The following is a 27,996-nucleotide window of genomic DNA, read 5'->3' as shown; positions in this document are numbered from 1 at the left end:
ACTGAGCTTCATTTCATAAGTTGTAGGATTATCCCTACCTTGCAATTTGATATTTGATGATTTTTGATATACTAATGTGCAATTTCCGTTATATTACATAATTCACCTGTTATTTTTTAAAATCTTTTTTCATTGCATATAAGATATAAAAGGGGGATGAAGGGTCCTAACCCACATCCCATGTCATAGGTATAAGTTGTAAAATAGCACATGCTAGTCCATAGTTTCAATTGGACGTCTAAAAATGCATATTGTGGATTTACTCTTATACATGTTACTGCGCTTTCTCTAACTAAAGGTTCGTCAACATAATAAGGAAATATTTGCATGTTTCAAAATTAAAAAAAAATATTCAAGGATATCTGAATGACATAGATTCTTAAGATCGAAGTATTGGATTCATTTCATAAACTTTTTAATATTTCTTACTTTTAAATCTGGGTTGGTTCAGCTTAACAAAAGCCGCATCCATTCCAACGGACTCACGATTTCCACAAAATGATTCAACGACGTTACCAACGATTTTAGAATTCCAACTGTCTAACCGTGAAGGATGTACTACATCATACGGATAGCCCAAAAGGACACATTCAGAAAGTCGTTCCTTTTTTCTATATAATTCTTCAAACTCTGAAACTGCAACATGAGCAGCGGTAAGGAAACCAATTTTTGGAGAAGCAATTTGATCATTTGACTTCACCAAAAATCCGGCAGAACCAGTGGAGAGTCCCGAAGGTAATCCAATACTGCAACCTAGATCTAAAACGTCACAGTTATGGCCACACCCAAGTTGAACATAATCTTCTCTGATATCACAAGGATAGCCTTGAATGGAATCAGGAAGAGGTTTTTCACCATATGGTATCAAATATTTATCCAAGCAATACAAAGTGATGCATGGTGTGTTGGTACCGTCGGAGAGGACGGGACTCATTCCGATCGAAATGACGTTGGAATATTTTGCATAAATACCTGTACCATTTTCAGTTATTAATTTACACAAATGTTCTCTTGTAGGCCTGTCGATTGCAGGTGCTTGTTTCACAAGTTTTTGTATTCTTTTGTTGCCCTCTTTCGATCTTTCAGTGACGTTAACAAATTCAAAAACTGTTCCGTCTGGGATGTCTCTGTTTGTTTCGAGGAACATTTCTGCTTTCTTGTCATTTTTTGATACAAATACTTTTACAACCGGTTTTGACAATTTTCGTCCGACAATGAAATTCAAAACTGATGGATATTTATTCAGATCGGTAACTGCGCTTTGCACAATTTCGCGTCTCCTCCACTCCTTTGCAACTGCAATAATAATATCAATATTAACAATAATAAAACCATTAACAGAGCGTCTTGAATAAAAAAAAAATGTAAAGATAAAGAACAGAGATCAATTTCATAACTCGTACGTCAAAAGTTTCCCGAGAAAAAAGTTATTTATGTTATTTGTGATACAAATTCGACTGTTCAGGCAAGTCATGACACCCGAAGGCCTATTTTTGATATCATTAGATAAATCTTGCAAAACTGAACAACTTTTACTCTACATGTCTTATTAAAAGATTCGTAAGAAAAAAGTTAATCATTGTAACAGAAAATCAATCGTTCAGGCAAGCCATGAGGCCCATGGGCCCATTTCTTGATGCAGCACGAAAAATCTCAATAAACTTTACAACTTTTATATATGTCTCAACAAAATATTTAAGAGTAAAGAGTTCTGATTTAAGACGTGGAAAAAAAATGGGCACTTTTTAAAATTCCATTTTCGACTCCTACCGAGCTTCCATACTAGACACTTTCAGAAATTTTGAAAAACCAGGTGCACAGCTACAACATGTCGTCTAACATCACTGAAAATTTCAGCACTCTAGCTTTTGTCGTTTTTGAGTTTTTTTCCGGACAAAATGGTCATCTGAAAATCGATAAAAGGGGATAACTTCCAACCGGAAGTGATTTGTCGAAAATTGAAACGGTGCTACAAACTATAAATGACAACGCATCAACCCTAAAAATTTGAAGCAATTTGATCCAGCCATCTCCGACAAATCTTCTGCACAAAATCGGTAAGGAGAAAAGAAGAATAATAATAACGAGCTATAAATGTGTTGGGATACCAACACAAATGTCTCCGAACAGCTCCCTATGTCAAAAATGTTTTTTGATGCTAAATATGCACTTAAGATCCTCAAAAAAAAAACACTGGAAACTAAATTTGGTTGAAATCCAAGGGACTTGATTTTTGGCCGCCATTTTCTTCAATGTCGGCCATTTTGAAAAAATTGAAAATTGATGGGAAGGAAATAATGATGCTAGAAATGAATTGTGGACCCTCAATTTACCCCAGAACCCAAATGTTGTAGAGATTTTAACACTTTCAAATATTTCGGTATACGGTAGCCATTTTGAAAATGGCGGCTCAAAAAAAAATTAATGGTAGAAATGGACTCGGGGTCACTATATTAGCCCAGTTGCTAAGTACTTCGTTACTAGCTTGAAAATATGGATGTATATTTAATTGCTGTTATAAAATTTAGAAATTCATTTCAAAATTAAGGATTATATCCCTCATGCATAGCTCTTATCCTTGGACGAATTTGGCTCCACTTGTTTGGCACGCTGTTTTTGGCTATATTTAGATCTAAAACTTCATAGTTATTTCGGATTTCAAACATTTCGGTTGAGCATCACTGAAGAGACATTATTTGTTGAAATGCGCATCTGGTGCATCAAAATTGGTACCGTATAAGTTTTACATTATGACACCTGGGTCGAGGCCTCTGCTGGTGGACTGTTAGTCTCTGAGGGTCTCTACAGCCCAGTAGCTAAGTACTTCGTTACTAGCTTGAAAATACGGATGTATATTTAATTGCTGTTATAAAATTTAGAAATTCTTTCAAAATTAAGGATTATCTCCCTCATGCATAGCTCTTATCCTTGGACGAATTTGGCTCCACTTGTTTGGCACGCTGTTTTTTGGCTATATTTTGATCTAAAACTTCAGTTATTTCGGATTTCAAACATTTCGGTTGAGCATCACTGAAGAGACATTATTTGTCGAAATGCACATCTGGTGCATCAAAATTGGTACCGTATAAGTTTTACATATTACCCTAGAAATAGAATTTGATTGAAATCCGACAACCTTGAGTTTTTGACGTTTTTTGCCGCCATCTTGAAAAGCGGCCATTTTGAAAATTTGAAAAGTTGATTGCACCCCTCCTAATGACCCCCTATCAGCTCACAAAGTTTGAAGTGGATCTGTCGAAGCACTTTCAGATAATCGGTCGGCCAAATTTCTCACTAAAGAAGAGAAAAAATAAGGAGAAAATAAGAATAAGAATAACGAGCTATAACTGTGTTGGGATGCCAACACAAATGTCTCGGAACTCCTCCCCCATGTAAGAAATGGTTCTTGATGCCAGATATGCACTCAGGATCCTCAAAGAACTCTAGAAACTGAATTTGGTTCAAATCCGACGGACTTGATTTTTGGCCACCATTTTCTTCAATGGCGGCCAATTTGAAACATTTGAAAATTTATTGGAAGGAAATACTGATGCTAGAAATGAATTGTGGACCCTCAATTTACCCCAGAACCAAAATGTTGTAGAGAATGAAACACTTTAAAATATTTCGGTATATGGCGGCCATTTTGAAAATGGCGGCTCAAAAAATTTTTGATGGTGGAAATGGATTTGGGGTCACTAAATTACCCTAGAAATAGAATTTGGTTGAAATCCGACAACCTTGAGTTTTTGACGTTTTTTGGCCGCCATCTTGATACGGCGGCCATTTTGAAAATTTGAAAGGTTGAATGCACCCCTCCTGGTGACCCTTTATCAGCTCACAAAGTTTGAAGTGGATCTGTCGAAGCACTTTCACAAAATCGGTCGAACAAATTTCTCACTAAAGAAGAGGAATAATAAGAATAAGAAGAAAATTATAACGAGCTATAACTGTGTTGGGATGCCAACACAAATGTCTCCGAACACCTCCCCATGTCAGAAATGGTTTTTGATGCCGGATTTGCACCCAGGATCCTCAAAAATCCCTAAAACTAAATTTGGTTGAAATCCGAGGAACCTGATTTTTGGCCGCCATTTTCTTCAATGGCGGCCATTTTGAAACATTTGAGAATAGATTGGAAGGAAATACTGATGCTAGAAATGAATTGTAGACCCTCCAATTACCCCAGAAACCAAATTTTGGAGAGATTTTAGCATATTCAAATATTTTGGTATATGGCGGCCATTTTGAAAATGGTGACTCAATTTTTTTTTGATGGTGGGAATGAACTCGGGGTCACTAAATTACCCTAAAAATAAAATTTGGATGAAATCCGACAACCTTGACTTTTTGACGTTTTTGGCCGCCATTTTGAAACGGCGGCCATTTTGAAAATTTCGAAGGTTGATTGCACCCCTGCTCATGACCCCCTATCAGCTAACAACGTTTGAAGTGGATCTGTCGAAGCACTTTCATAAAATCGCACGGACAAATTTCTCTGGAAAGAAGAGGAACAAGAAGAAGAAGAAGAAGAAGAAAATAAGAATAATAAGAAACGGAGCAAAAACAATATGTCTCCGACACTTTGTGTTCGGAGACATAGTAAGAAACGGAGAAAAATCAATATGTCTCCGACACTTTGTGTTCGGAGACATAATAATAATAAGAAAATAATAATAAGTAGAAACTTGTTGCCATGGCATCAAGAAGGTCTTCCGTTCTTTCCGTGTCCAGTAGATAACCTTAAATTCTTCATTTGTTATAAAGTGGGAAAAAATATTCGAGTAATCTGGGGATTGAACCCCGCATGAAAATCCACTACACTAATCATTAGGCTAGCGAGGACCATCGCTTCAAAATGAAATTTACGAATATCTAGAGTTTGGTTTGATCAATTTAAAAACAAATATCACATTTAACATTCTATAAAGAGTCTCTATTTATCTTACATTTATCAAAGAAAAACATTAAAAAACAAAAAAAGTTGAAAAAAAACCCGATTTTTTAAATTCGCTTCCGGTAGCGACCGGAAGTGATGACGACGTACGAAATAGTGATTCTGGTAATCTATAAGTCATGTTCTATCATCTCTAATAAGTCTTCAGTTCATATCTTTAGCCGTTCCTGTAGATCCCTCGCGGACAAAGTTCAATTTGAAAATCAGAAAATTGTCCATAACTTGGAACCGAAATGGAATTTTCCCAATTGTTTTTGTGATAAACAAAGTTCATAATATAATGCATTTTTCCTGAAATTTTCACTGAAAACCACTGTATAGTTTTCGAGAAAACTCCTGCACAAAATTCTGTCAAAAATATTAATGATAATAATAATAAAGAAAGTTGTTGCCATGGCAACAAGAAGGTCTTCCGTTCTTTCCGTGTCCAGTAGATAACCTTAAATTCTTCATTTGTTATAATGTGGGAAAAAATATTCGAGTAATCTGGGGATTGAACCCGGGTCGCCCGCATGAAAATCCACTACGCTAACCATTAGGCTAGCGAGGACCAGAATTAAGCGCACGTGCATGCGCGCGCAGGGAAGTGATTTTGACACAATTAATAAATGAAGAGGACCAAAACATATCTGCAAACTAAATTTCAAACCTATTCATTGCAATATAAAAATGTTTTAGACGAATACTTGAATTTAGACATCAAAAATTACAATGCACGCGCATTCACGCGCACGAGATTTTGAAAAGGGAATATTTGATAACACCATTTAATAGGCATTCATATGATAGATCTTCAGGGTAAATTTGAATTAATTTCCGTTTTTAATTCAATAATTGTGGCCATTTTAGTACCCAAAAAATGAACGAAAAGCTATCCACGTGCATACACGCGCACGTGGGTATGACTCAGCATCAATGTTGATGTCATTCGATAGACATTGATAGGTGTACTTACAGCATAAATTTCATATTGTTTCTATCATTTATAAGAAAGTTATGGCGATTTGAAAATCGTCCAATCAGAATTTAGCACACGTCCATGCACGTGCCGGATAGTAATTATGACTGTACCCATTTGTTAACAATATCAAGATACATATACAAGCCATGTTTCAAAAGTTTTTGACAAACAACAAAAAAGTTTTGGCCATTGAAAAAATTGAACCTTCAAAAGACAGTGCACGTACGTGCGCATGCGCGTTTGCAATTTTTATTACAACAATTTGTAGATATTTGTCTACTTATCCTGTAAATATCATTAAATATCCTTATTTGATATGATAGTTATAAACTGTTTTGTATCATCCAATCAAATTAAAGCACACGTGGATGTGCGTGCAAAATTGAAATTTTGACAATAACCAAACAGTTATGGGTTTCAAGTTATACCTACGATATGAATATCAAACGATTTCATTGAAAAATAAAGAAGTTAAACTGATTCCAAATTTTGTAAACAAAAACTCCAGTGCACGTGTATGTACATGCATGCATTTTCAGACAAAATTACATTCGTTCCGCACATGTACATATGATATACTATCATCCTAAAAAGGTTTCATCTTGATCCCTGCAGTAGTTTCTGAGAACACTCGTGGACAAAACAGTCACAAGAAGAAAGAATAATAATAACTAGTTCTAATTGTAACGGGGACCGTTACATATGTTCCCCAAACCTCCCCCAATTAAAAATTGATGTCATTGTAAACCTATAGCAAAAATTCATTTTATTTTAGTCTTTAATTACACCTAGTGCGTTTAATATGGTCATTTCAGTACCAAGAAATGAAAGAAAATAATGCAAGTGCATACACGCGCACGCGTGTATGATTCTGCACTTTTGTTGATGTCATTCAACAGGCATTTGTATCATATACCCACAGTATGAATTTCATAACGTTTCCATCAAATATAAGGAAGTTATAGTGATTTTAAAATCGTTCAATCAGAATTCAGAACACGTGGATGCATGTGCTGAGCAGTAGTTTTAACCGCAAGCAATTTGGAAGGAATACCAAAGCACATCTAGATCTTAAAAATCAAAAGAATTTGATTAAAAAACAAAAACGTTATCATTCTTTAAAAATTAAGTTTTGAAAGACGATGCACGGGCATGCGCGTGTGTGTTGGCATTTTTCATTACACCAATATATTGATACACATATTATCTACCTATGCTGTGAATATCAACTCATTTGCTTTATTCATAAGAGAGTTACAGACGTTTTAGAATAATCCAATCAAAATGAAGCGCACGTGCATGCGCGTTCAAATTGGTAATTTTGACCATGCAGATCAGTTAAGGATCTCAATACCTACCTATGATATGAATATCAAACTATTTCAATGAACAACAAAGAAGTTAGACTGATTACAAAGTTAGTATATGAACAAATGTGATGCTCGTGCATGCGCATGCACGCGTACAGACAAAATGAATATCATTTTTCACATCTACAGATGATATACTATCATCCTATGAAGGTTTTATGTCGATCCCGTGATTTCTTAAATTTTGTACCAAAATGCAATGCACGTGCTCACGCGTGCATGCACATGCGGACAAAATGACTATCGTTCTGCACATCTACAAACGCTATACTATCATCCTTGAAAGTTTCATATTGATCCCTTTTGTACTTTCTGAGAACGCTCCCGGACAAAAATTTGTTTAAAAAAATAATGATAATAGCTAGAAACTTGTTGCCATGGCAACAAGAAGGTCTTCCGTTCTTTCCATATCCAGTATATAACCTTAAATTCTTCATTTGTTATAAAGTGGGAAAAAAATATTCGAGTAATCTGGGGATTGAACCCGCATGAAAATCCACTACGCTAACCATTAGGCTAGCGAGGTCCGTTGCTTCAAGAAGAAAATGACAGTATTAATAATATCGATATTAATTTGAATGCATGTAGAAGTACATATGTATGCGCCACGTATAAAGTATATAAATAAAGAAATAGGGAAAAAATGTATTGATATCACAATATATATAACCGTTATACAATCTCAGTTATTCCTTTGTCCCGAGGAAATAAAATATGAGAAAATTAATGGTTTGTAGTATTAAACAGATTGAATGTGAATGGTAGATCAATGTTTTCGGAATACTAAGTTCTTCTCTGTTATCAGAAAAGTTTTTTTCTTGACTCATAACAAATGTACATGTATTACATGTACGTTGTGCATTCCCTGTACATACTTTTGCATACATGAAGAATTATAAAATGTTCATATTGAGAAAATATCGAAATGACGCACGGAACAAATACAAGACATTATTTCAAGAATGAAATCTCATTTTAAAGCTGGAAAAATATTCGAGTAATCTGGGGATTGAACCTGCGTCGTCCGCATGAACATCCACTACGCTAACCAATTTGCTAGCGAGGACCTCGCTTCAGAATTAAAATTACGAATATCATAGAGTTTGGTTTGATCAATTTAAAAACAAATATCATATTCAGCATTCTATAAAGAGTTTCTATTTATCTTACCTTTATCAAAGAAAAACAGTAAAGAACAAAAAAGTTGAAAAAATCCATTTTTTAAATTCGCTTCCGGTAGCGACCGGAAGTGATGACGACGTACGAAATAGTGCTCACGCAGATTTATAAGTCATGTTCTATCATCTCTAATAAGTCTCCAGTTCATATCTTTAGCCATTCCTGAGATCATTCGCGGACAAAGTTCCATTTCAAAATCAGAAAATTGTCCATAACTTGGAACCGAAATAGAATTTTCCCAATTGTTTTTGTGATAAACAAAGTTCATAATAAAACGCATTTTTCCTGAAAGTGTCACTGAAAACCACTGTATAGTTTTTGAGAAAACTCCTGCACAAAATTAGGTCAAAATAATAAGAATAATAACTAGACACTCATTACTAGTAATGAGTAGGTCTTCCGTTAGACCACTTCCGGTAAAGAGCTTTCTATTCCTACGAAAACCATTTAAATGTATCAGAAAATGTGCCTTAACAATCAATGAGAAATGTATTATCGAATTGTTTACTCCTTTGTCGTAACTTCCGGTGACGACCGGGAGTACTATTCAGATGTGTTTTCCTATAAATGACAGCGACTCTTTACTGTCTATATTCCCTGAAAATTTCATGTCTCTATCTGAAAGAGTTCTCAACAAAAAGAAGTATACTAAAGAAAGAAAAATTACTAGGTTACTACCGACCGGAAGTCAATTTTGAAAAACAAAATAGTCAAAACTCTAGAAGTTGATACTATTCTTAAGACATGTGAAAATCATATGAAACACTTCAAATATAAGCGAGATTTATGGGGACAAAGAGACGAAAAGTAAAAAGGTATTTTATCAAGAAACCGGAAGTAGTCGTTTTGACTACCGACAGAGTCAATATTCTTTTGACACATTGAAAGACACTTAATAAACTAGTATAGGTTTCAATTTAAAAGAAAAAGTTTGAAATTTGCAATTCTTTCCATCACTTCCGGTGACGACAGGAAGTGACGTTCGACATGTTCAACCCCCTACTGCACGCCTACAAACGAAGATTGATCATCCCTGAATATTTGATGAACCTATATTTTACCTTTTCCAAGAAAAATGCTGGACAAAATTCCTTTTGAGAAACAGAAAATCGGCCATATTTTCTGACCAGAAGTGAATTTTGTAAAAACAAAAATAATTATAGGAAGGTCATTTCATAAGACATTATTCCTGAAAATTTCAAGAAAATATATCCAGTCATCTCTGAGAAATCACTCGAAGAAATCGGAAAATCGACATCTTTTTAAATACTTCCGGTATAGAGCGGAAGTGACGGACGACAAAATTGAATGTATGTGTACAATGGACTAATGCTAGTTGATCAACTCTACAAGTTTCAAGCGTCAATCTATATTCATTATTGAGAAACTGAAAAAACAAGGTTTGAATATGTCCACCCCATATCTCACGACCGGAAGTAAATTTTACAAAAATATTTAAAGTTACTCTAGACATTTATAGTGTCTATAACATATGTAAAATTCAAATTATTAACTTGTTTTATGACCGAGATTTACGGTACTGAAAAATGAAAGAATGAATAGTCTTTCTTTGATATAACCGGAAGTTGGAGATTTAACTTCCGGTGGGGTCAACATTTTTTGAGAATTAGAACGAAACCTAGTAAACCGATACAGGTTTCAATTTGAAAGAAAAAAGTTTGAAATTTATGATTCATTTAATCACTTCCGGTGACGACCGGAAGTGACCGCCGACATTCTTAACCCCCTACTGCACGACTACAAAGTGGGATCTATTAACTCTGAAAATTTGGTGACTCTATCTTTTACCGTTTCTGAAAAAAACGTTGGACAACGAAAACACCCAAATAAGCCGTATTTGCCGACCGGAAGTGAATTTTACAAAAATATATGAGGTTACTCTACACATCTATAGTGACTATAATATATGTAAAACTCAACTCATTAACTAGTTTTATGACCGAGATTTATGGCACTGAAAAATGAAAGAATGAATAGTCTTTCTTTGATATAACCGAAAGTTGGAGATTGAACTTCCGGTGGGATCAACATTTTTTGAGAATTAGAACGAGACCTAGTAAACTGATATAGGTTTCAATTTGATAGAAAAAAGTTTGATATTGATGATTTATTTAATCACTTCCGGTGACGACCGGAAGTGACGGCGACAAAAATATCACGTGTATGCACCATAGAGAAAATAGATCTATCATCCCTAAAAGTTTCATTCGATTATCTTTAGTGGTTTTCAAGTTTACCCCCGGACAATGTTTCTTACAAAAACCGGAAAATCGGACGTATCTCACGAACAGAAGTGAATTTTGAAAAAATTTAAAAAATGCCTCGAGGTACCATCGTTCTCCATAATCTGTGAAAGTTTTATGAAAATCCATCCAACCGTCTCGGAGACGAAAGGGAAAAAAATAATAATAACTAGATGCGATCTCGTTGCGAGCAACGAGTGGGTCTTCCGTCCAATTTTAGATGTGATGAGATAAGAATTTGACTGAGATTTTCGTTCATAAATAATGATACAAATATATTGTCTAAACGTACAATTTAGCTTCAGTAATGTTTTACAAATATTAATCATTTAAGTGTTATAAATTAAAGACTTTCTGCCCCTCTCGGCCACTAATTAAAGAGGTCAGCCTTTTTTCGAGAAAGAAGTTAATAATGTTATTTACTGCGATACAAATTCGACTGATCAGGCGAGTCATGTCGCCCGGAGGCCTTTTTAAAAATATATATATCATTCTAGATATATCTCGCAAAACTGAACAAATTTTGCTCTACATGTCCTATCAAAATTTTGTTGAGAAAAAAGTTATTGATTGCGACATTTATCACATTGTTAAGGCGAGTCATAAGGCCCGTGGGCCTTTTTCTTGATGTCTCATTAAAAGTTTCTTGACTAAAATGTTATAGATTGCAACAATAACCCAACTGTTCAGGTGAGCTATGATACCCGCAGGCCTATTTCTTAACATCGTTAGTTAACGCTTGCGAAACTGAACAACTTTTGTTCTACATGTCTTGTCAAAAGTTTGTCGAGAAAAAAGTTATTAATGTTATTAATTGTGATACAAATTCCACTGTTCAGGCGAGCCATGACGCACGGAGGCCTTTTTTAAAATATCATTAGATAGAACTTGCAAAACTGAACAACTTTTATTCTCCATGTTTTATCAAAGTTTCGTGAGGAAAAAGTTAATCATTGTAACAGAAATTCAATGGTTCAGGCGAGCCATGAGGCCCATTGGCCCATTTCTGGATACGGCACGAAAGACCTCAATAAACTGTACAACTTTTGTTATATATCTCTAAACAAAATATTTACGAGTATACAGTTATGCGACATTTATCAGACTGTTAAGGCGAGTCATAAGGCCCGTGGGCCTTTTTCTTGATATCGTTTGAAAGATCTTGCAAAACTGAACAACTTTTGTTCCACATGTCTTATCAAAAGATTCTCAAGAAAAAAGTTAGTAATTGTGACACTAACAAACTGTTCAGGCGAGCCATGAGGTCCGTTGGCCTTTTTCATGATGTTGTTGGAAAGATCTTGCAAAACTGAACAACCTTTGTTCTAGATGTCTTATTAAAAGTTTCTTGACAAAAATGTTATAGATTGCAACAATAACCCAACTGTTCAGGTGAGCCATGAGACCCACAGGCCTATTTCTTAACATTGTTAGTTAACGTTTGCGAAACTGAACAACTTTTGTTCTACATGTCTTATCAAAAGTTTCTCCAGAAAAAAGTTATTGATTGTGACACTAATCAAACTCTTCAGGCGAGCTATGAGGCCCGTTGGCCTTTTTCATAATGTTGTTCGAAAGATCTTGCAAATCTGAACAACTTTTGTTATAGATGTCTTATTAAAAGTTTCTTGACAAAAATGTTATAGATTGCAACAATAACCCAACTGTTCAGGTGAGCCATGAGACCCGCAGGCCTATTTCTTAACATCGTTAGTTAACGCTTGCGAAACTGAACAACTTTTGTTCTACATGTCTTGTCAAAAGTTTCTCGAGGAAAAAGTTATTAATGTTATTAATTGCGATACAAATTCGACTGTTCAGGCGAGCCATGACGCCCGGAGGCGTATTTTTAGATATCATTAGATAGAACTTGCAAAACTGAACAACTTTTATTCTACATGTCTTATCAAAAGTTTCGTGAGAAAAAAGTTAATCATTGTAACAGAAATTCAATGGTTCAGGCGAGCCATGAGGCCCATGGGCCCATTTTTTGATATGGCACTAAAGATCTCAATAAACTGTACAAGTTTTGTTATATATGTGTAAACAAAATATTTACGAGTAAAAAGTTCTGATTCAAAACGTGGAAAAAAATTGGACACTTTTTAAAACTCCATTTTCGACCCCTACCGAGCTTCCATACTAGGCACTTCCGGAAATTTTTAAAACCCAGGTGCACAACTACAACATGTCGTCTAACATCACTGAACATTTCAGCTCTCTAGCTTTTATCGTTTTTGAGTTTTTGTCTGGACAAAATGGTCATCTGAAAATCGATAAAAGGGGGATAACTTGCAACCGGAAGTGATTTTTCAAAAATTGAAACGGCGGTACAAACTTCAAATGGCAACGCATCAATCCTGAAAATTTAAAGCAAATCGATCCAGCCATCTCCGAGAAATCTTCTGCACAAAAATCGGTAAGGAGAAAAAAAAGAATAATAACTAGATGCGATCTCGTTGCGAGGAACGAGTGGGTCTTCTGTCCAAATTTAGATGTGATTAGATAAGAATTTGACTGACATTTTCGTTCATAAATAATGATACAAATATATTGTCTAGACGTACAATTTAGCTTTGGTAATGTTTTACAAATATTGATCATTTAAATGTTATAAATTAAAGACTCTCTCTACCTCTCGTCAACTAATTAAAGGGGTCAGCTTTTTTTCGAGAAAAAAGTTAATAATCTTATTTACTGCGATACAGATTCAACTGATCAGGTGAGTCATGCCGCCCGGAGGCCTATTTTTTTTTTATATCATTCTAGATATATCTCGCAAAACTGAACAAATTTTTTTCTACATGTCCTATGGAAATTTTCTTAAGAAAAAAGTTATTGATTGCGACATTTATCAGACTGTTAAGGCGAGTGATAAGGCCCGTGGGCCTTTTTCTTGATATCGTTTGAAAGATCTTGCAAACCTGAACAACTTTTGGTCTACATGTTTTATCAAAAGTTTCTCCAGAAAAAAGCTATTGATTGTGACACTAATCAAACTCTTCAGGCGAGCCATGAGGCCTGTTCGCCTTTTTCATGATGTTGTTTGAAACATCTTGCAAAACTGAACAACTTTTGCTCTAGATGTCTCATTAAAAGTTTCTTGACTAAAATGTTATAGATTACAACAATAACCCAACTGTTCAGGTGAGCCATGAGACCCGCAGGCCTTATTCTTAACATCGTTAGTAACGCTTGCGAATCTGAACAATTTTTGTTCTACATATCTTATCAAAAGTTTCTCGAGAAAAAAGTTATTAATGTTATTAATTGTGATACAAATTCGACTGTTCAGGCGAGCCATGACGCCCGTAGGCCTATTTTTGATATCATTAGATAGATCTTGCAAAACTGAACAACTTTTATTCTACATGTTTTATCAAAGTTTCGTGAGGAAAAAGTTAATCATTGTAACAGAAATTCAATGGTTCAGGCGAGCCATGAGGCCCATGGGCCCATTTTTTGATACGGCACGAAAGATCTCAATAAAGTGTACAACTTTTGTTATATATGTCTAAAAAAAATATTTACGAGTATAACGTTATGCGACATTTATCACTGTTAAGGCGAGTCATAAGGCCCGTGGGCCTTTTTCTTGATATCGTTTGAAAGATCTTGCAAAACTGAACAACTTTTGTTCTACATGTCTTATCAAAAGATTCTCGATAAAAAAGTTAGTAATTGTGACACTGATCAAATTGTTCAGGCGAGCCATGAGGCCCGTTGGCCTTTTTCATGATGTTGTTCGAAAGATCTTGCAAAACTGAACAACTTTTGTTCAAGATGTCTTATTAAAAGTTTCCTGACAAAAATGTTATAGATTGCAACAATAACCCAACTGTTCAGGTGAGCCATGAGACCCGCAGGCCTAGTTATTAACATCGTTAGTTAACCCTTGCGAAACTGAACAACTTTTGTTCTACATGTCTTGTCAAAAGTTTCTCGAGAAAAAAGTTATTAATGTTATTAATTGTGATACAAATTCGACTGTTCAGGCGAGCCATGACGCCCTGAGGCCTAGTTTTTTATATCATTAGATAGATCTTGCAAACCTGAACAACTTTTATTCTACATGTCTTATCAAAAGTTTCGTGAGAAAAAAGTTAATCATTGTAACAGAAATTCAATGGTTCAGGCGAGCCATGAGGCCTATGGGCTCATTTCTTGATATGACACGAAAGATCTCAATAAACTGTACAACTTTTGTTATATATGTCTAAGCAAAATATTTACGAGTAAATAGTTATGATTTAAAACGTGGAGAAAAATGAGACACTTTTTTAAACTCCATTTTCGACCCCTACCGAGCTTCCATACCAGGCGCTTCCGGAAATTTTGAAAACCCAGGTGCACAACTACAACATGTCGTCTAACATCACTGAAAATTTCAGCACTCTAACTTTTATCGTTTTTGAGTTTTTGTCTGGACAAAATGGTCATCTGAAAATCGATAAAAGGGGGATAACTTCCAACCGGAAGTGATTTTTCGAAAATTGAAACGGCGGTGCAAACTTCAAATGGCAACGCATCAATCCTGAAAATTTGAAGCAAATTGATCCAGCCATCTCCGAGAAATCTTCTGCACAAAAATCGGTAAGGGAAAAAAAAAAGAATAATAATAATAATAATAAGAAAAGTGAAAAATCAACAATAGAATAATAGAAGGGTCTTCCGCTGAAGACGGAAGACCCTAATAATAATAAGAAAAGTGAAAAATCAACAATAGAATAATAGAAGGGTCTTCCGCTGAAGACGGAAGACCCTAACTAGATACGATCTCGTTGCGAGCAACGAGTAGGTCTTCCGTCCGATTTGTTGATGCACTCGGAGTTAAAAAAAAAAAAAGACAAATGAGTCCCAATTTAGTTTCCGACTTTAAGACACTTTAGATATAATCAATTTTTCATATCATAAGCTTCTGAAGCAAAATTGCGGTGAAATTCGTTTGAAATTCGACTCTCCAGGCGAGCCATAAGGCCCGCGGACCTATTTCTTGATGTCATTTGTTAGCCCTCTATAGACTCAACAACTTTAGTTCTATATGTCTTTACAAAATATTTACCTGTCAAAAGTTATTGAGATCGACCGATATCGACAAAAAATCGACTCTACAGGCGAGCCATTAGGACCATAGGCCTATTTCTTGATATCAATCGATAGATCTCGATAAACTGAACAACTTTTGTTCAATATGTCCTTACAAAATATTTACCAGTTACAAGTTTTTGAAATCGACTGATATCGACAAAAATCGACTCTACAGGCGAGCCATGATGCCCACAGACCCATTTTTTGATATTGATCGATAGGTTATGACACATTGAACAACTTTTGTTCAATAATGCTTTTCAAAAAATATGTCGTTTTCAAGATATGAGGCGTCAAATATTTACGATTTTGGCCCTTAAAATCCCTTATTACGTACCATATGTCCTACTTTTTGATTTGATAAGAACAAGCTCGTTTAGATGATCATTTCCGCTTCAATGACTTATTACAAAATATTAATAGTTTCTGAGATATTCTCAAAAACATTTGGACCCTTCTGAACCCCTAATTTAAAGGGCCAGCCCGTTTTGCTTGACATCGTAAGAAAGGTCATGACATTTCAAACATTTTTTGTTCAACAAGTATTTAGAAATTCTTTACCGTTCTCGAGTTATCTCTACAAGAAATATTTAGGGGCCAAACTGTAGCTCCCTAACGGGGCCACATAGGGAAAAAACGAAATGTACATATTGTTTAGATTATCATTCTGAACAACTTTTGTTCAATAATGCTTTTCAAAATATTTGTCGTTTTCAAGATATGAGGCGTCAATTATTTATGATTTTGGCCCTTAAAATCCCTTATTACGTAACATATGACCTACTTTTTGATTTGATAAGAACAAGCTCGTTTAGATGAACATTTCCGCTTCAATGACTTATTACAAAATGTTAATAGTTTCTGAGATATTCTCATAAACCTTTGGACCCTTTTGGGCCCCTAATTTAAAGGGTCAGCCCCTTTTGCTTGATATCGTAAGAAAGGTCATGACATTTCAAACATTTTTTGTTCAACAAGTATTTAGAAATTCTTTACCGTTCTCGAGTTATTTCTAGAATTAATTTTTAGGGGCCAAACTGTAGCTCCCTAACGGGGCCACATAGGGTAAAAACGAAATATGCATATTGTTCAGATCATCATTCTGAACAACTTTTGTTCTTTATTGCTTTTCAAAATATTCGTCGTTTTCGAGATACAAGGGGTAAAAAATTTACGGTTTTGGCCCTTAAAATCCCTTATTACGTAACATATGACCTAAATTTTTATATGAATAGATTTGGATTGTTGACATGAACATTTTTTGTTCTTTGACTTATACCAAAATATTAACGATTTTTGAGATATTTGATCTAGACTTTGAGCCCTTCTAGATCCCTAATTTAAGGCGCTAGCCCCTAAATCTTGATATTTTCGAAAAGATCTCGTAAATGTGCACAACTTTTGTTCTACATATCTTAACAAAATATTTGCAAGAAAAAAGATATTGGAGATCAAAGGTGAAAAATCGCCGAAATCGGCGAAAAATTTTGGCATCCATTTTTTCAGGTCCAGGCGAGCGTTTAGGCAAATCGCCTCCGGTAAAATCGAATCCCCCACAAATCTTCTAAAATGTTTACTCTATCTTGTGTAGAAATTTCAAGACTCTAGCTTCAAAACTAACGGAGGAGATGTGTGGACAACAAGGCCCTTCAAAAAGTCACTAAAAGAGAGATAACTCCTGACCGGAAGTGACGTCAAGCACGAAAATTTTGCAAGCAAAGTCTCGTCACCAAAAGACATCTTTCCTGAAAATTTCGTGAAAATCGATCGAGAAATGGCTGACAAAAACGCGTGTACTACCAAGGAAAATAATAATAATAATAATAATAATAATAATGAAGAAGAAGAACGCGAACAATAATAGTAAGGTCTTCCGCAGGAGACGGAAGACCTTAATAATAATGAAGAAGAAGAACGCGAACAATAATAGTAAGGTCTTCCGCAGGAGACGGAAGACCTTAATAACTAGATGCGATCTCGTTGTGAGCAACGAGTTGGTCTTCCGTCCAATTTTAGATGTGATGAGATAAGAATTTGACTGAGATTTTCGTTCATAAATAATGATACAAATATATTATCTAGACGTACAATTTAGCTTTGGTAATGTTTTACAAATATTGATCATTTAAGTGTTATAAATTAAAGACTCTCTGCCCCTCTCGGCCACTAATTAAAGGGGTTAACCTTTTTTCGAGAAAAAAGTTAATAATGTTATTTACTGCGATACAAATTCGACTGATCAGGCGAGTCATGTTGCCCAGAGGCCTATTTTTTGATATCACTCTAGATATATCTCGCAAAAGTGAACAAATTTTATTCTACATGTCTTATCAAAATTTTCTTGAGAAAAAAATTATTGATTGCGACATTTATCAGACTGTTAAGGCGAGTCATAAGGCCCGTGGGCCTTTTTCTTGATATCGTTTGAAAGATCTTGCAAAACTGAACAACTTTTGTTCTACATGTCTTATCAAAAGATTCTCTAGAAAAAAGCTATTGATTGTGACACTAATCAAACTCTAAAGGCGAGCCATGAGGCCCGTTCGCCTTTTTGATGATGTTGTTCGAAAGATCTTGTAAAACTGAACAATTTTTGTTCTAGATGTCTTATTAAAAGTTTCTTGACAAAAATGTTATAGATTGCAACAATAACCCAACTGTTCAGGTGAGCCATGAAACTCGCAGGCCTATTTCTTAAGATCGTTAGTTAACGCTTGCGAAACTGAACAACTTTTGTTCTACATGTCTTATCAAATGTTTCTCGAGAAAAAAATTATTGATTGTGAAACTAATCAAACTCTCCAGGCGAGGCATGAGGCCCGTTCGCCTTTTTCATGATGTTGTCCGAAAAATCGTGCAAAACTGAACAACTTTTGTTCTAGATGTCTTATTAAAAGTTTTTTGACAAAAATGTTATAGACTGCAACAATAACCCAACTGTTCAGGTGAGCCATGAGACCCGCAGGCCTATTTCTTAACATCGTTAATTAAAGCTTACGAAACTGAACAACTTTTGTTCTACATGTCTTGTCAAAAGTTTCTCGAGAAAAAAGTTATTAATGTTATTAATTGTGATACAAATTCGACTGTTCATGCGAGCCATGACGCCTGGAGGCCTATTTTTTTTTATATCATTAGATAGATCTTGCAAAACTGAAAAACTTTTATTCTACATGTCTTATCAAAAGTTTCGTGTGAAAAAAGTTAATCATTGTAACAGAAATTCAATGGTTCAGGCGAGCCATGAGGCTCATGGGCCCATTTCTTGATATGACACGAAAGATCTCAATAAACTGTACAACTTTTGTTATATATGTCTAAACAAAATATTTACGAGTAAAAAGTTCTGATGGAAAACGTGGAAAAAAATTGGGCACTTTTCTAAACTCCATTTTCGACCCCTACCGAGCTTCCATACTAAGCACTTCCGGAAATTTTTAAAACCCTGGTGCACAACTACAACATCTCGTCTAACATCACTGAAAATTTCAGCACTCTAGCTTATGTCGTTTTTGAGTTTTTGTCCGGACAAAATGGTTATCTGAAAATCGATAAAAGGGGATAACTTCTAACCGGAAGTGATTTTTCAAAAATTGAAACGGCGATACAAACTTCAAATAGCAGCGCATTAACCCTGAAAATTTGTAGCAAATCGATCCAGCCATCTCCGAGAAATCTTCTGCACAAAATCGGTAAGGAGAAAAAAATGAATAATAATAATAACTAGATGCGATCTCGTTGCGAGCAACGAGTGGGTCTTCCGTCCAATTTTAGATGTGATGAGATAAGAATTCGAATGAGATTTTCGTTCATGAATAATGATACAAATATATTGTCTAGACGTACAATTTAGCTTCGGTAATGTTTTACAAATATTGATCATTTAAGTGCTATGAATTAAAGACTCTCTGTCGCTCTCGGCCACTAATTGAAGGGGTCAGACTTTTCTTCGACAAACAAGTTAATAATGTTATATATACTGCGATACAAATTCGACTGATCAGGCGAGTCATGTCGCCCGGAGGCCTATTTTTTTTATATATCATTCTAGATATATCTCGTGAAACGGAACTAATTTTGTTCTACATGTCCTATCAAAATTTTCTTGAGAAAAAAGTTATTGATTGCAACATTTATCAGATTGTTAAGGCGAGTCATAAGGCCCGTGGGCCTTTTTCTTGATATCATTTGAAAGATCTTGCAAAACTGAACAACTTTTGTTCTACATGTCTTATCAAAAGTTTCTCCAGAAAAAAGTTATTGATTGTGACACAAATCAAACTGTTCAAGCGAACCATGAGGCCCGTTCGCCTTTTTCATGATGTTGTTCGAAAGATCTTTCAAAACTGAAGAATTTTTGTTCTAGATGTCTTATTAAAAGTTTATTGACAAAAATGTTATAGCTTGCAACAATAACCCAACTGTTCAGGTGAGCCATGATACCCACAGGCCTATTTCTTAACATCGTTAGTTAACGCTTGCGAAACTGAACAACATTTGTTCTACATGTCTTATCAAAAGTTTCTCCAGAAAAAAGTTATTAATTGTGACACTAATCAAACTGTTCAGGCGAGCCATGAGGCCCGTTGGCCTTTTTCATGATGTTGTTCGAAAGATCTTGCAAAACTGAACAACTTTTGCTCTAGATGTCTCATTAAAAGTTTCTTGACGAAAATGTTATAGATTGGAACAATAACCCAACTGTTCAGGTGAGCCATGAGACCCGCAGGCCTATTTCTTAACATCGTTAGTTAACGCTTGCGAAACTGAACAACATTTGTTCTACATGTCTTATCAAAAGATTCTCGAGAAAAAATTAGTAATTGTGACACTGATCAATCTGTTCAGGCGAGCCATGAGGCCCGTTGGCCTTTTTCATGATGTTGTTCGAAAGATCTTGCAAAACTGAACAACTTTTGCTCTAGATGTCTCATTAAAAGTTTCTTGACGAAAATGTTATAGATTGGAACAATAACCCAACTGTTCAGGTGAGCCATGAGACCCGCAGGCCTATTTCTTAACATCGTTAGTTAACGCTTGCGAAACTGAACAACATTTGTTCTACATGTCTTATCAAAAGATTCTCGAGAAAAAATTAGTAATTGTGACACTGATCAATCTGTTCAGGCGAGCCATGAGGCCCGTTGGCCTTTTTCATGATGTTGTTCGAAAGATCTTGCAAAACTGAACAACTTTTGTTCTAGATGTCTTATTAAAAGTTTCTTGACAAAAATGTTATAGATTGCAACAATAACCCAACTGTTCAGGTGAGCGATGAGACCCGCGGGCCTATTTCTTAACATCGTTAGTTAACGCTTGCGAAACTGAACAACTTTTATTCTACATGTCTTGTCAAAAGTTTCTCGAGAAAAAAGTTATCAATGTTATTAATTGCGATACAAATTCGACTGTTCAGGCGAGCCATGAAGCCCGGGAGCCTTTTTTAAGATATCATGAAATAGACCTTGCAAAACTGAACAACTTTTCTTCTACATGTCTTACCAAAAGTTTCGTGAGAAAAAAGTTAATCATTGTAACAGAAATTCAATGGTTCAGGCGAGCCATGAGGCCCATGGGCCTATTTCTTGATATGACACGAAAGATCTCAATAAACTGTACAACTTTTGTTATATATATCTAAACAAAATATTTACGAGTAAAAAGTTCTGATTTAAAACGTGGAAAAAAATTGGACACTTTTTAAAACTCCATTTTCGACCCATACCGAGCTTCCATACTAGGCACTTCCGGAAATTTTGAAAACCCAGGTGCACAACTACAACATGTCGTCTAACATCACTGAAAATTTCAGCACTCTAGCTTTTACCGTTTTCGAGTTTTTGTCTGGACAAAATGGTCATCTGAAAATCGATAAAAGGGGGATAACTTCCAAGCGGATGTGATTTTTCAAAAATTGAAACGGCGGTACAAACTTCAAATGGCAACGCATCAATCCTGAAAATTTGAAGCAAATCGATCCAGCCATCTCCGAGAAATCTTCTGCACAAAAATCGGTAAGGAGAAAAAAAAAGAATAATAATAATAACTAGTGATCCTAATTGTTCGCGAACAATTAGAGGGCTTTCCACCTGCAAGGATTTAAAAAAAGACATTTAAGAATATTTAAGATGATGTACGAAACTCGAAATGACCAAGAAAATTTCATTAATTATTTTCACGATGACCTTGACCTTTGACCTTCACCTCATTTTGAAGGTCAAAGGTCATCGGTCTTAATGCAAGTGATCCCATGTCTCTATCTATATTAATGTAAAAGCTATAAGCTTAAAAAAATGTTAATCAAGATATTCAGGGGCAATAATTTGTTTAGGGGTTTTCGGTTACTTTCGGTTAGCATATCAATGATAAAAATACTTTAAAAGACCTTGAAAATGGAAAAAAAATAATTTTGATGATGACCTTGACCTATGACCTTGACCTCATTTTGAAGGTCAAAGGTCATCGGTCTGAATGCAAGTGGTCTCATGTCTCTATCTATATTAATATAAAAGTTATAGGCTTAGATAATGATATTGGAGACTTTCAGGGGCAATAACTATGCTTAAGGGTTTTCGTATCCCTTTGATTATTTTTTCTTTGCAAGAGGGTTTTACTGTGAATTCATTAGCGAAGGTTTCGTGTCTCTATGACTTTCCGTTAAGTAGGAGTAGCGATAACAAGGTTTTTGACGCGAGTCTCCGAAATTCACAGAAGGGTCAAAGTTCAAAGTTGTAATGCATACTATCAAATCCAATCAAGAAGTCAATACTTACCCATATAATATTTAAACGCTATCTTAAGCAGGAAAAAGAGTATAAAAAGTGCTATTTTTTCCTCTTTTCTGATGACCTTGACCTTTGACCTTGACCTAATTTTCAAGGTCAAAGGTCACCGATCCTATTCCAGTTGGTCCCATGTCTCTACGACAAACCGTGCTCAAGCTCGACATGTTTTACGAATAAATCGCAAAACATAAAGAGGCATTAACTCCCCTTAGGGGACACCGAACCCCTTCATTTGAAATTCTTCGCTTCTACTAATTACCCTCTATGTTTTAGAAAAGGTTTCATCCTCCTATCATTTACGGTTACAAAGTAGAAGTGCTAACAATGATTTCTGCGAAAGGTCAAATAACTCCGTAAGGGGTCAAAGTTCAATTACGCAGGGTGAACTGTATTCGTTTCTCAAGAAGTACTATATGATGGACTATAAAGTTTTTCGATAAGTCTTAAGACGAAGATTTTTTTTGACGGCAGGAAAATAATAATAAACAGAACAATAACAATAGGACTTTCCACTGAAAGGTGGAAAGCCCTAATAACTAGATTCGATCTCGTTGCGAGCAACGAGTGGGTCTTCCGTCCAAATTTAGATGTGATTAGATAAGAATTTGACTGACATTTTCGTTCATAAATAATGATACAAATATATTGTCTAGACGTACAATTTAGCTTTGGTAATGTTTTACAAATATTGATCATTTAAATGTTATAAATTAAAGACTCTCTCTACCTCTCGGCAACTAATTAAAGGGGTCAGCTTTTTTTCAAGAAAAAAGTCAATAATGTTATTTACTGTGATACAGATTCAACTGATCAGGCGAGTCATGCCGCCTGGAGGCCTATTTTTTTTTTATATCATTCTAGATATATCTCGCAAAACTGAACAAATTTTGTTCTACATGTCCTATGGAAATTTTCTTAAGAAAAAAGTTATTGATTGCGACATTTATCAGACTGTTAAGGCGAGTGATAAGGCCCGTGGGCCTTTTTCTTGATATCGTTTGAAAGATCTTGCAAACCTGAACAACTTTTGGTCTACATGTTTTATCAAAAGTTTCTCCAGAAAAAAGCTATTGATTGTGACACTAATCAAACTCTTCAGGCGAGCCATGAGGCTCGTTCGCCTTTTTCATGATGTTGTTTGAAACATCTTGCAAAACTGAACAACTTTTGCTCTAGATGTCTCATTAAAAGTTTCTTGACTAAAATGTTATAGATTACAACAATAACCCAACTGTTCAGGTGAGCCATGAGACCCGCAGGCCTTATTCTTAACATCGTTAGTAACGCTTGCGAATCTGAACAACTTTTGTTCTACATGTCTTATCAAAAGTTTCTCGAGAAAAAAGTTATTAATGTTATTAATTGTGATACAAATTCGACTGTTCAGGCGAGCCATGACCCCCGCAGGCCTATTTTTTGATATCATTAGATAGATCTTGCAAAACTGAACAACTTTTATTCTACATGTTTCATCAAAGTTTCGTGAGGAAAAAGTTAATCATTGTAACAGAAATTCAATGGTTCAGGCGAGCCATGAAGCCCATGGGCCCATTTCTTGATACGGCACGAAAGATCTCAATAAACTGTACAACTTTTGTTATATATGTCTAAAGAAAATATTTACGAGTATAACGTTATGCGACATTTATCACTGTTAAGGCGAGTCATAAGGCCCGTGGGCCTTTTTCTTGATATCGTTTGAAAGATCTTGCAAAACTGAACAACTTTTGTTCTACATGTCTTATCAAAAGATTCTCGAGAAAAAAGTTAGTAATTGTGACACTGATCAAACTGTTCAGGCGAGCCATGAGGCCCGTTGACCTTTTTCATGATGTTGTTCGAAAGATCTTGCAAAACTGAACAACTTTTGTTCAAGATGTCTTATTAAAAGTTTCTTGACAAAAATGTTATAGATTGCAACAATAACCCAACTGTTCAGGTGAGCCATGAGTCCCACAGGCCTATTTCTTAACATCGTTAGTTAACCCTTGCGAAACTGAACAACTTTTGTTCTACATGTCTTGTCAAAAGTTTCTCGAGGAAAAAGTTATTAATGTTATTAATTGTGATACAAATTCGATTGTTCAGGCGAGCCATGACGCCCTGAGGCCTAGTTTTTTATATCATTAGATAGATCTTGCAAACCTGAATAACTTTTATTCTACATGTCTTATCAAAAGTTTCGTGAGAAAAAAGTTAATCATTGTAACAGAAATTCAATGGTTCAGGCGAGCCATGAGGCCTATGGGCTCATTTCTTGATATGTCACGAAAGATCTCAATAAACTGTACAACTTTTGTTATATATGTCTAAGCAAAATATTTACGAGTAAATAGTTATGATTTAAAACGTGGAGAAAAATGAGACACTTTTAAAAACTCCATTTTCGACCCCTACCGAGCTTCCATACTAGGCACTTCCGGAAATTTTGAAAACCCAGGTGCACAACTACAACATGTCGTCTAACAACACTGAAAATTTCAGCACTCTAGCTTTTATCGTTTTTGAGTTTTTGTCTGGACAAAATGGTCATCTGAAAATCGATAAAAGGGGGATAACTTCCAACCGGAAGTGATTTTTCAAAAATTGAAACGGCGGTACAAACTTCAAATGGCAACGCATCAATCTTGAAAATTTGAAGCAAATTGATCCTGCCATCTCCGAGAAATCTTCTGCACAAAAATCGGTAAGGAGAAAAAAAAAGAATAATAATAATAATAATAAGAAAAGTGAAAAATCAACAATAGAATAATAGAAGGGTCTTCCGCTGAAGACGGAAGACCCTAATAAGAAAAGTGAAAAATCAACAATAGAATAATAGAAGGGTCTTCCGCTGAAGACGGAAGACCCTAATATACAGTAGAATCACTAGAAGGTCTTCCGTTGGTAACGGAAGACCTTAATAAACAGTAGAATCACTAGAAGGTCTTCCGTTGGAAATGGAAGACCTTAATAATAATAATAAACAGTAGAATCACTATAAGGTCTTCCGTTGGAAACGGAAGACCTTAATAATAAGAAAAGTGAAAAATCAACAATAGAATAATAGAAGGTTCTTCCGCTGAAGACGGAAGACCCTAATAATAATAAACAGTAGAATCACTAGAAGGTCTTCCGTTGGAAACGGAAGACCTTAATAAGAAACAAAGTAAAAACAATATGTTCTCAAACTTTGTTTGGGGAACATAATAATAATAATAATAAACAGTAGAATTACCAACGGATGACCTTAATAACAATAATAATAATAATAATAAGAAGAAGAAGAAGAAGAAGAAATAGAAGGAGAAGAAAAAGAAACTACAATAAAAACAATATGTTCCCAAACTTTGTTTGGGGAACATAAATATGAATTAGGTCTACTTACGCTCACTTTGGGAAACCAAGATTATTTCGCCTTTTTGATCTTTGATTATTTTGTGAGCTTTCTCTAATTCCGCGATTGCTTTTCTGCATATTTCTTCCATCTCACGTATGACATTCTTCAAAAGTTCATCTCTTTTGTTGCAAATTGTTTGATAAATTTCATCTGCCACTTTGTTACGCCATGACAATGAATTGATATCCACGGAAGCAAATATTGTATATATGAATGTGAAGGCAGCAATAATTATTCCAAAGAGGGGTAAGAATAATGAAACAATGATTGTTCCTATAACAACAACAACTCCCTTCAAATTTTCTTCGGCTATCGAAATTTTGAGGTTTTCAATGTTGTGTTGTAAATTTTGCTGAACTTTGGATTGAATATGTTTTAGAAGGCCTTTGCATATTTCTGAACTCAAATCCTGTCCTACACTTTTCAAAGTTTCTTTAACTAACACTTTTTTCAGACCGTTTACTGTTGGTGAGAAATGGCTTATGTAGCTCGGGCTTCCTACATTACCAACAGTTTCTCTCTCGCTTTTGATCACAGTTTCTCTACATATGTCTCTGATGTTTTCTTTTGCTAAAGACTTCCAAGCAGCATCATGGACAATTGAAGAAATGTCATTCACTGGAACAGCCTCTGTGATAGATTTTAGTTTTTCAGTAAAAGACGAAATCGCATGAACTGCACACACTTTAGCTACTTCTTCGTAATCCTCACATGTATGCTGTAGACAAATGTTGTCCGAATCTATTTGAAATTGGAATTCTTTGTACACTGCCCACTTGGCATCAGCAACATATATGGAATCACTGTCTATTAGGAACGCCCTAGGGAAGGTTTTTCGCGGTGATAAAAATTCATGCCTTCGTAAGGAATCCTATAAAAGTTAAAATAATTATAAATTTTTCACACTCAGACGCCAATCCCCCTCCTATCCCTCCTATCTCTCTATGTATATATTGTCAAACCTCATTATCTCGAACTCGATATGACTGAGGAAAGGTTCCAATATAACCGATGATTTGAGATATCTCGAAGGTAAAACACTTAAAGAATAACTGTTTGGGATTTTCGAAACACTTCGACATAACCGTGGTGTGAAGGAGATATCGACCTTCGACACACTGACATTTAACTATATATATTGTAACCCTAACCTATCTATCTATAATATCATATATATATATATATATATATATATATATATATATATATATATATATATGTGTGTGTGTGTGTGTGCGTGTATTGCCAGAACTCTACATACTTTACATGCTGAAGAATCAGTTATTTAATACCTTCTCGATAACTTTAAAGTTGTTCCCTTTCTGAATTCCAACTTCAACTTCGAAAGCACACACAGTTCCAGAATGTTCCTTGAATTGATCTATGGGAATGATTTCTACACTGCGGGAAAGATTTTCTAACTCCTTAATGAAATCATTAAATGCTATGGCATGCAGTAACCCGTCTGCAAAAGATTCTGGCACCGTTGGACGAATTCTACTGATAGATTCAAGAACTTTGTCTAAATCTAGTGAATGGGTAGACGATCTTGCATGGTCCATATTGGTATCCAACTATTCTTCTGATTTCTGTTAGAAAAAATATCTGATATGATATATTTCCATTTACCATGCATATGTGTTATAAAAACGAATGGAATGGAATACATTACTGTAAACTGTATTCTATTAATGATTAAACAACATCGTGACCAAAACTGTGTGACATTTCATCCTCGTTTAAATTTATGTTACATAATAGTATAATTCATTTCAGTAAACAAGGTCGGAATGGTATATTTATATGTGCTATCAATATGATATATATTTTCTATCTCACGGCGGATGTGATTGGTCGTCAGATGATGTAGACTCCTCCATATGCAAGGTGAAGATAACGAACAGTGATATATCTGAATTATTTGACATCGTACCAAGAACAGTATTTAAGCATCTACTTATTCATTTCTAAGTGAAATTATTATGACATGGAGGACTGTTATGCTTAATAGTG

The 27,996-nt window shown here is 35.1% G+C and overlaps 1 protein-coding gene across 1 annotated transcript in view; it reads right to left on the bottom strand.

The window, feature by feature from the left end:
* Nucleotides 1-27,566, bottom strand: part of LOC130049215 (uncharacterized) — a 32,659-nt gene extending 5,093 nt beyond the window's left edge. Inside the window, exons 1-3 of the mRNA XM_056146502.1 lie at nt 27,276-27,566; nt 25,972-26,854; nt 430-1,296 (exon numbers count right to left, since the gene is read on the bottom strand). Coding sequence (XP_056002477.1) covers nt 430-1,296; nt 25,972-26,854; nt 27,276-27,545 — 2,020 coding nt within the window. The 5' untranslated portion in view covers nt 27,546-27,566. The remainder of the gene's footprint in view (nt 1-429; nt 1,297-25,971; nt 26,855-27,275) is intronic.
* Nucleotides 27,567-27,996: the final 430 nt, after the last annotated feature.

The sequence above is a fragment of the Ostrea edulis genome, chromosome 8 (genome assembly GCF_947568905.1).
Source record: "Ostrea edulis chromosome 8, xbOstEdul1.1, whole genome shotgun sequence".
NCBI classification, from domain to species: Eukaryota; Metazoa; Mollusca; class Bivalvia; order Ostreida; family Ostreidae; genus Ostrea; species Ostrea edulis.
The sequence above is the reverse complement of the archived record's forward strand: the minus strand, read 5'-3'. Positions and strand labels throughout refer to the sequence as shown.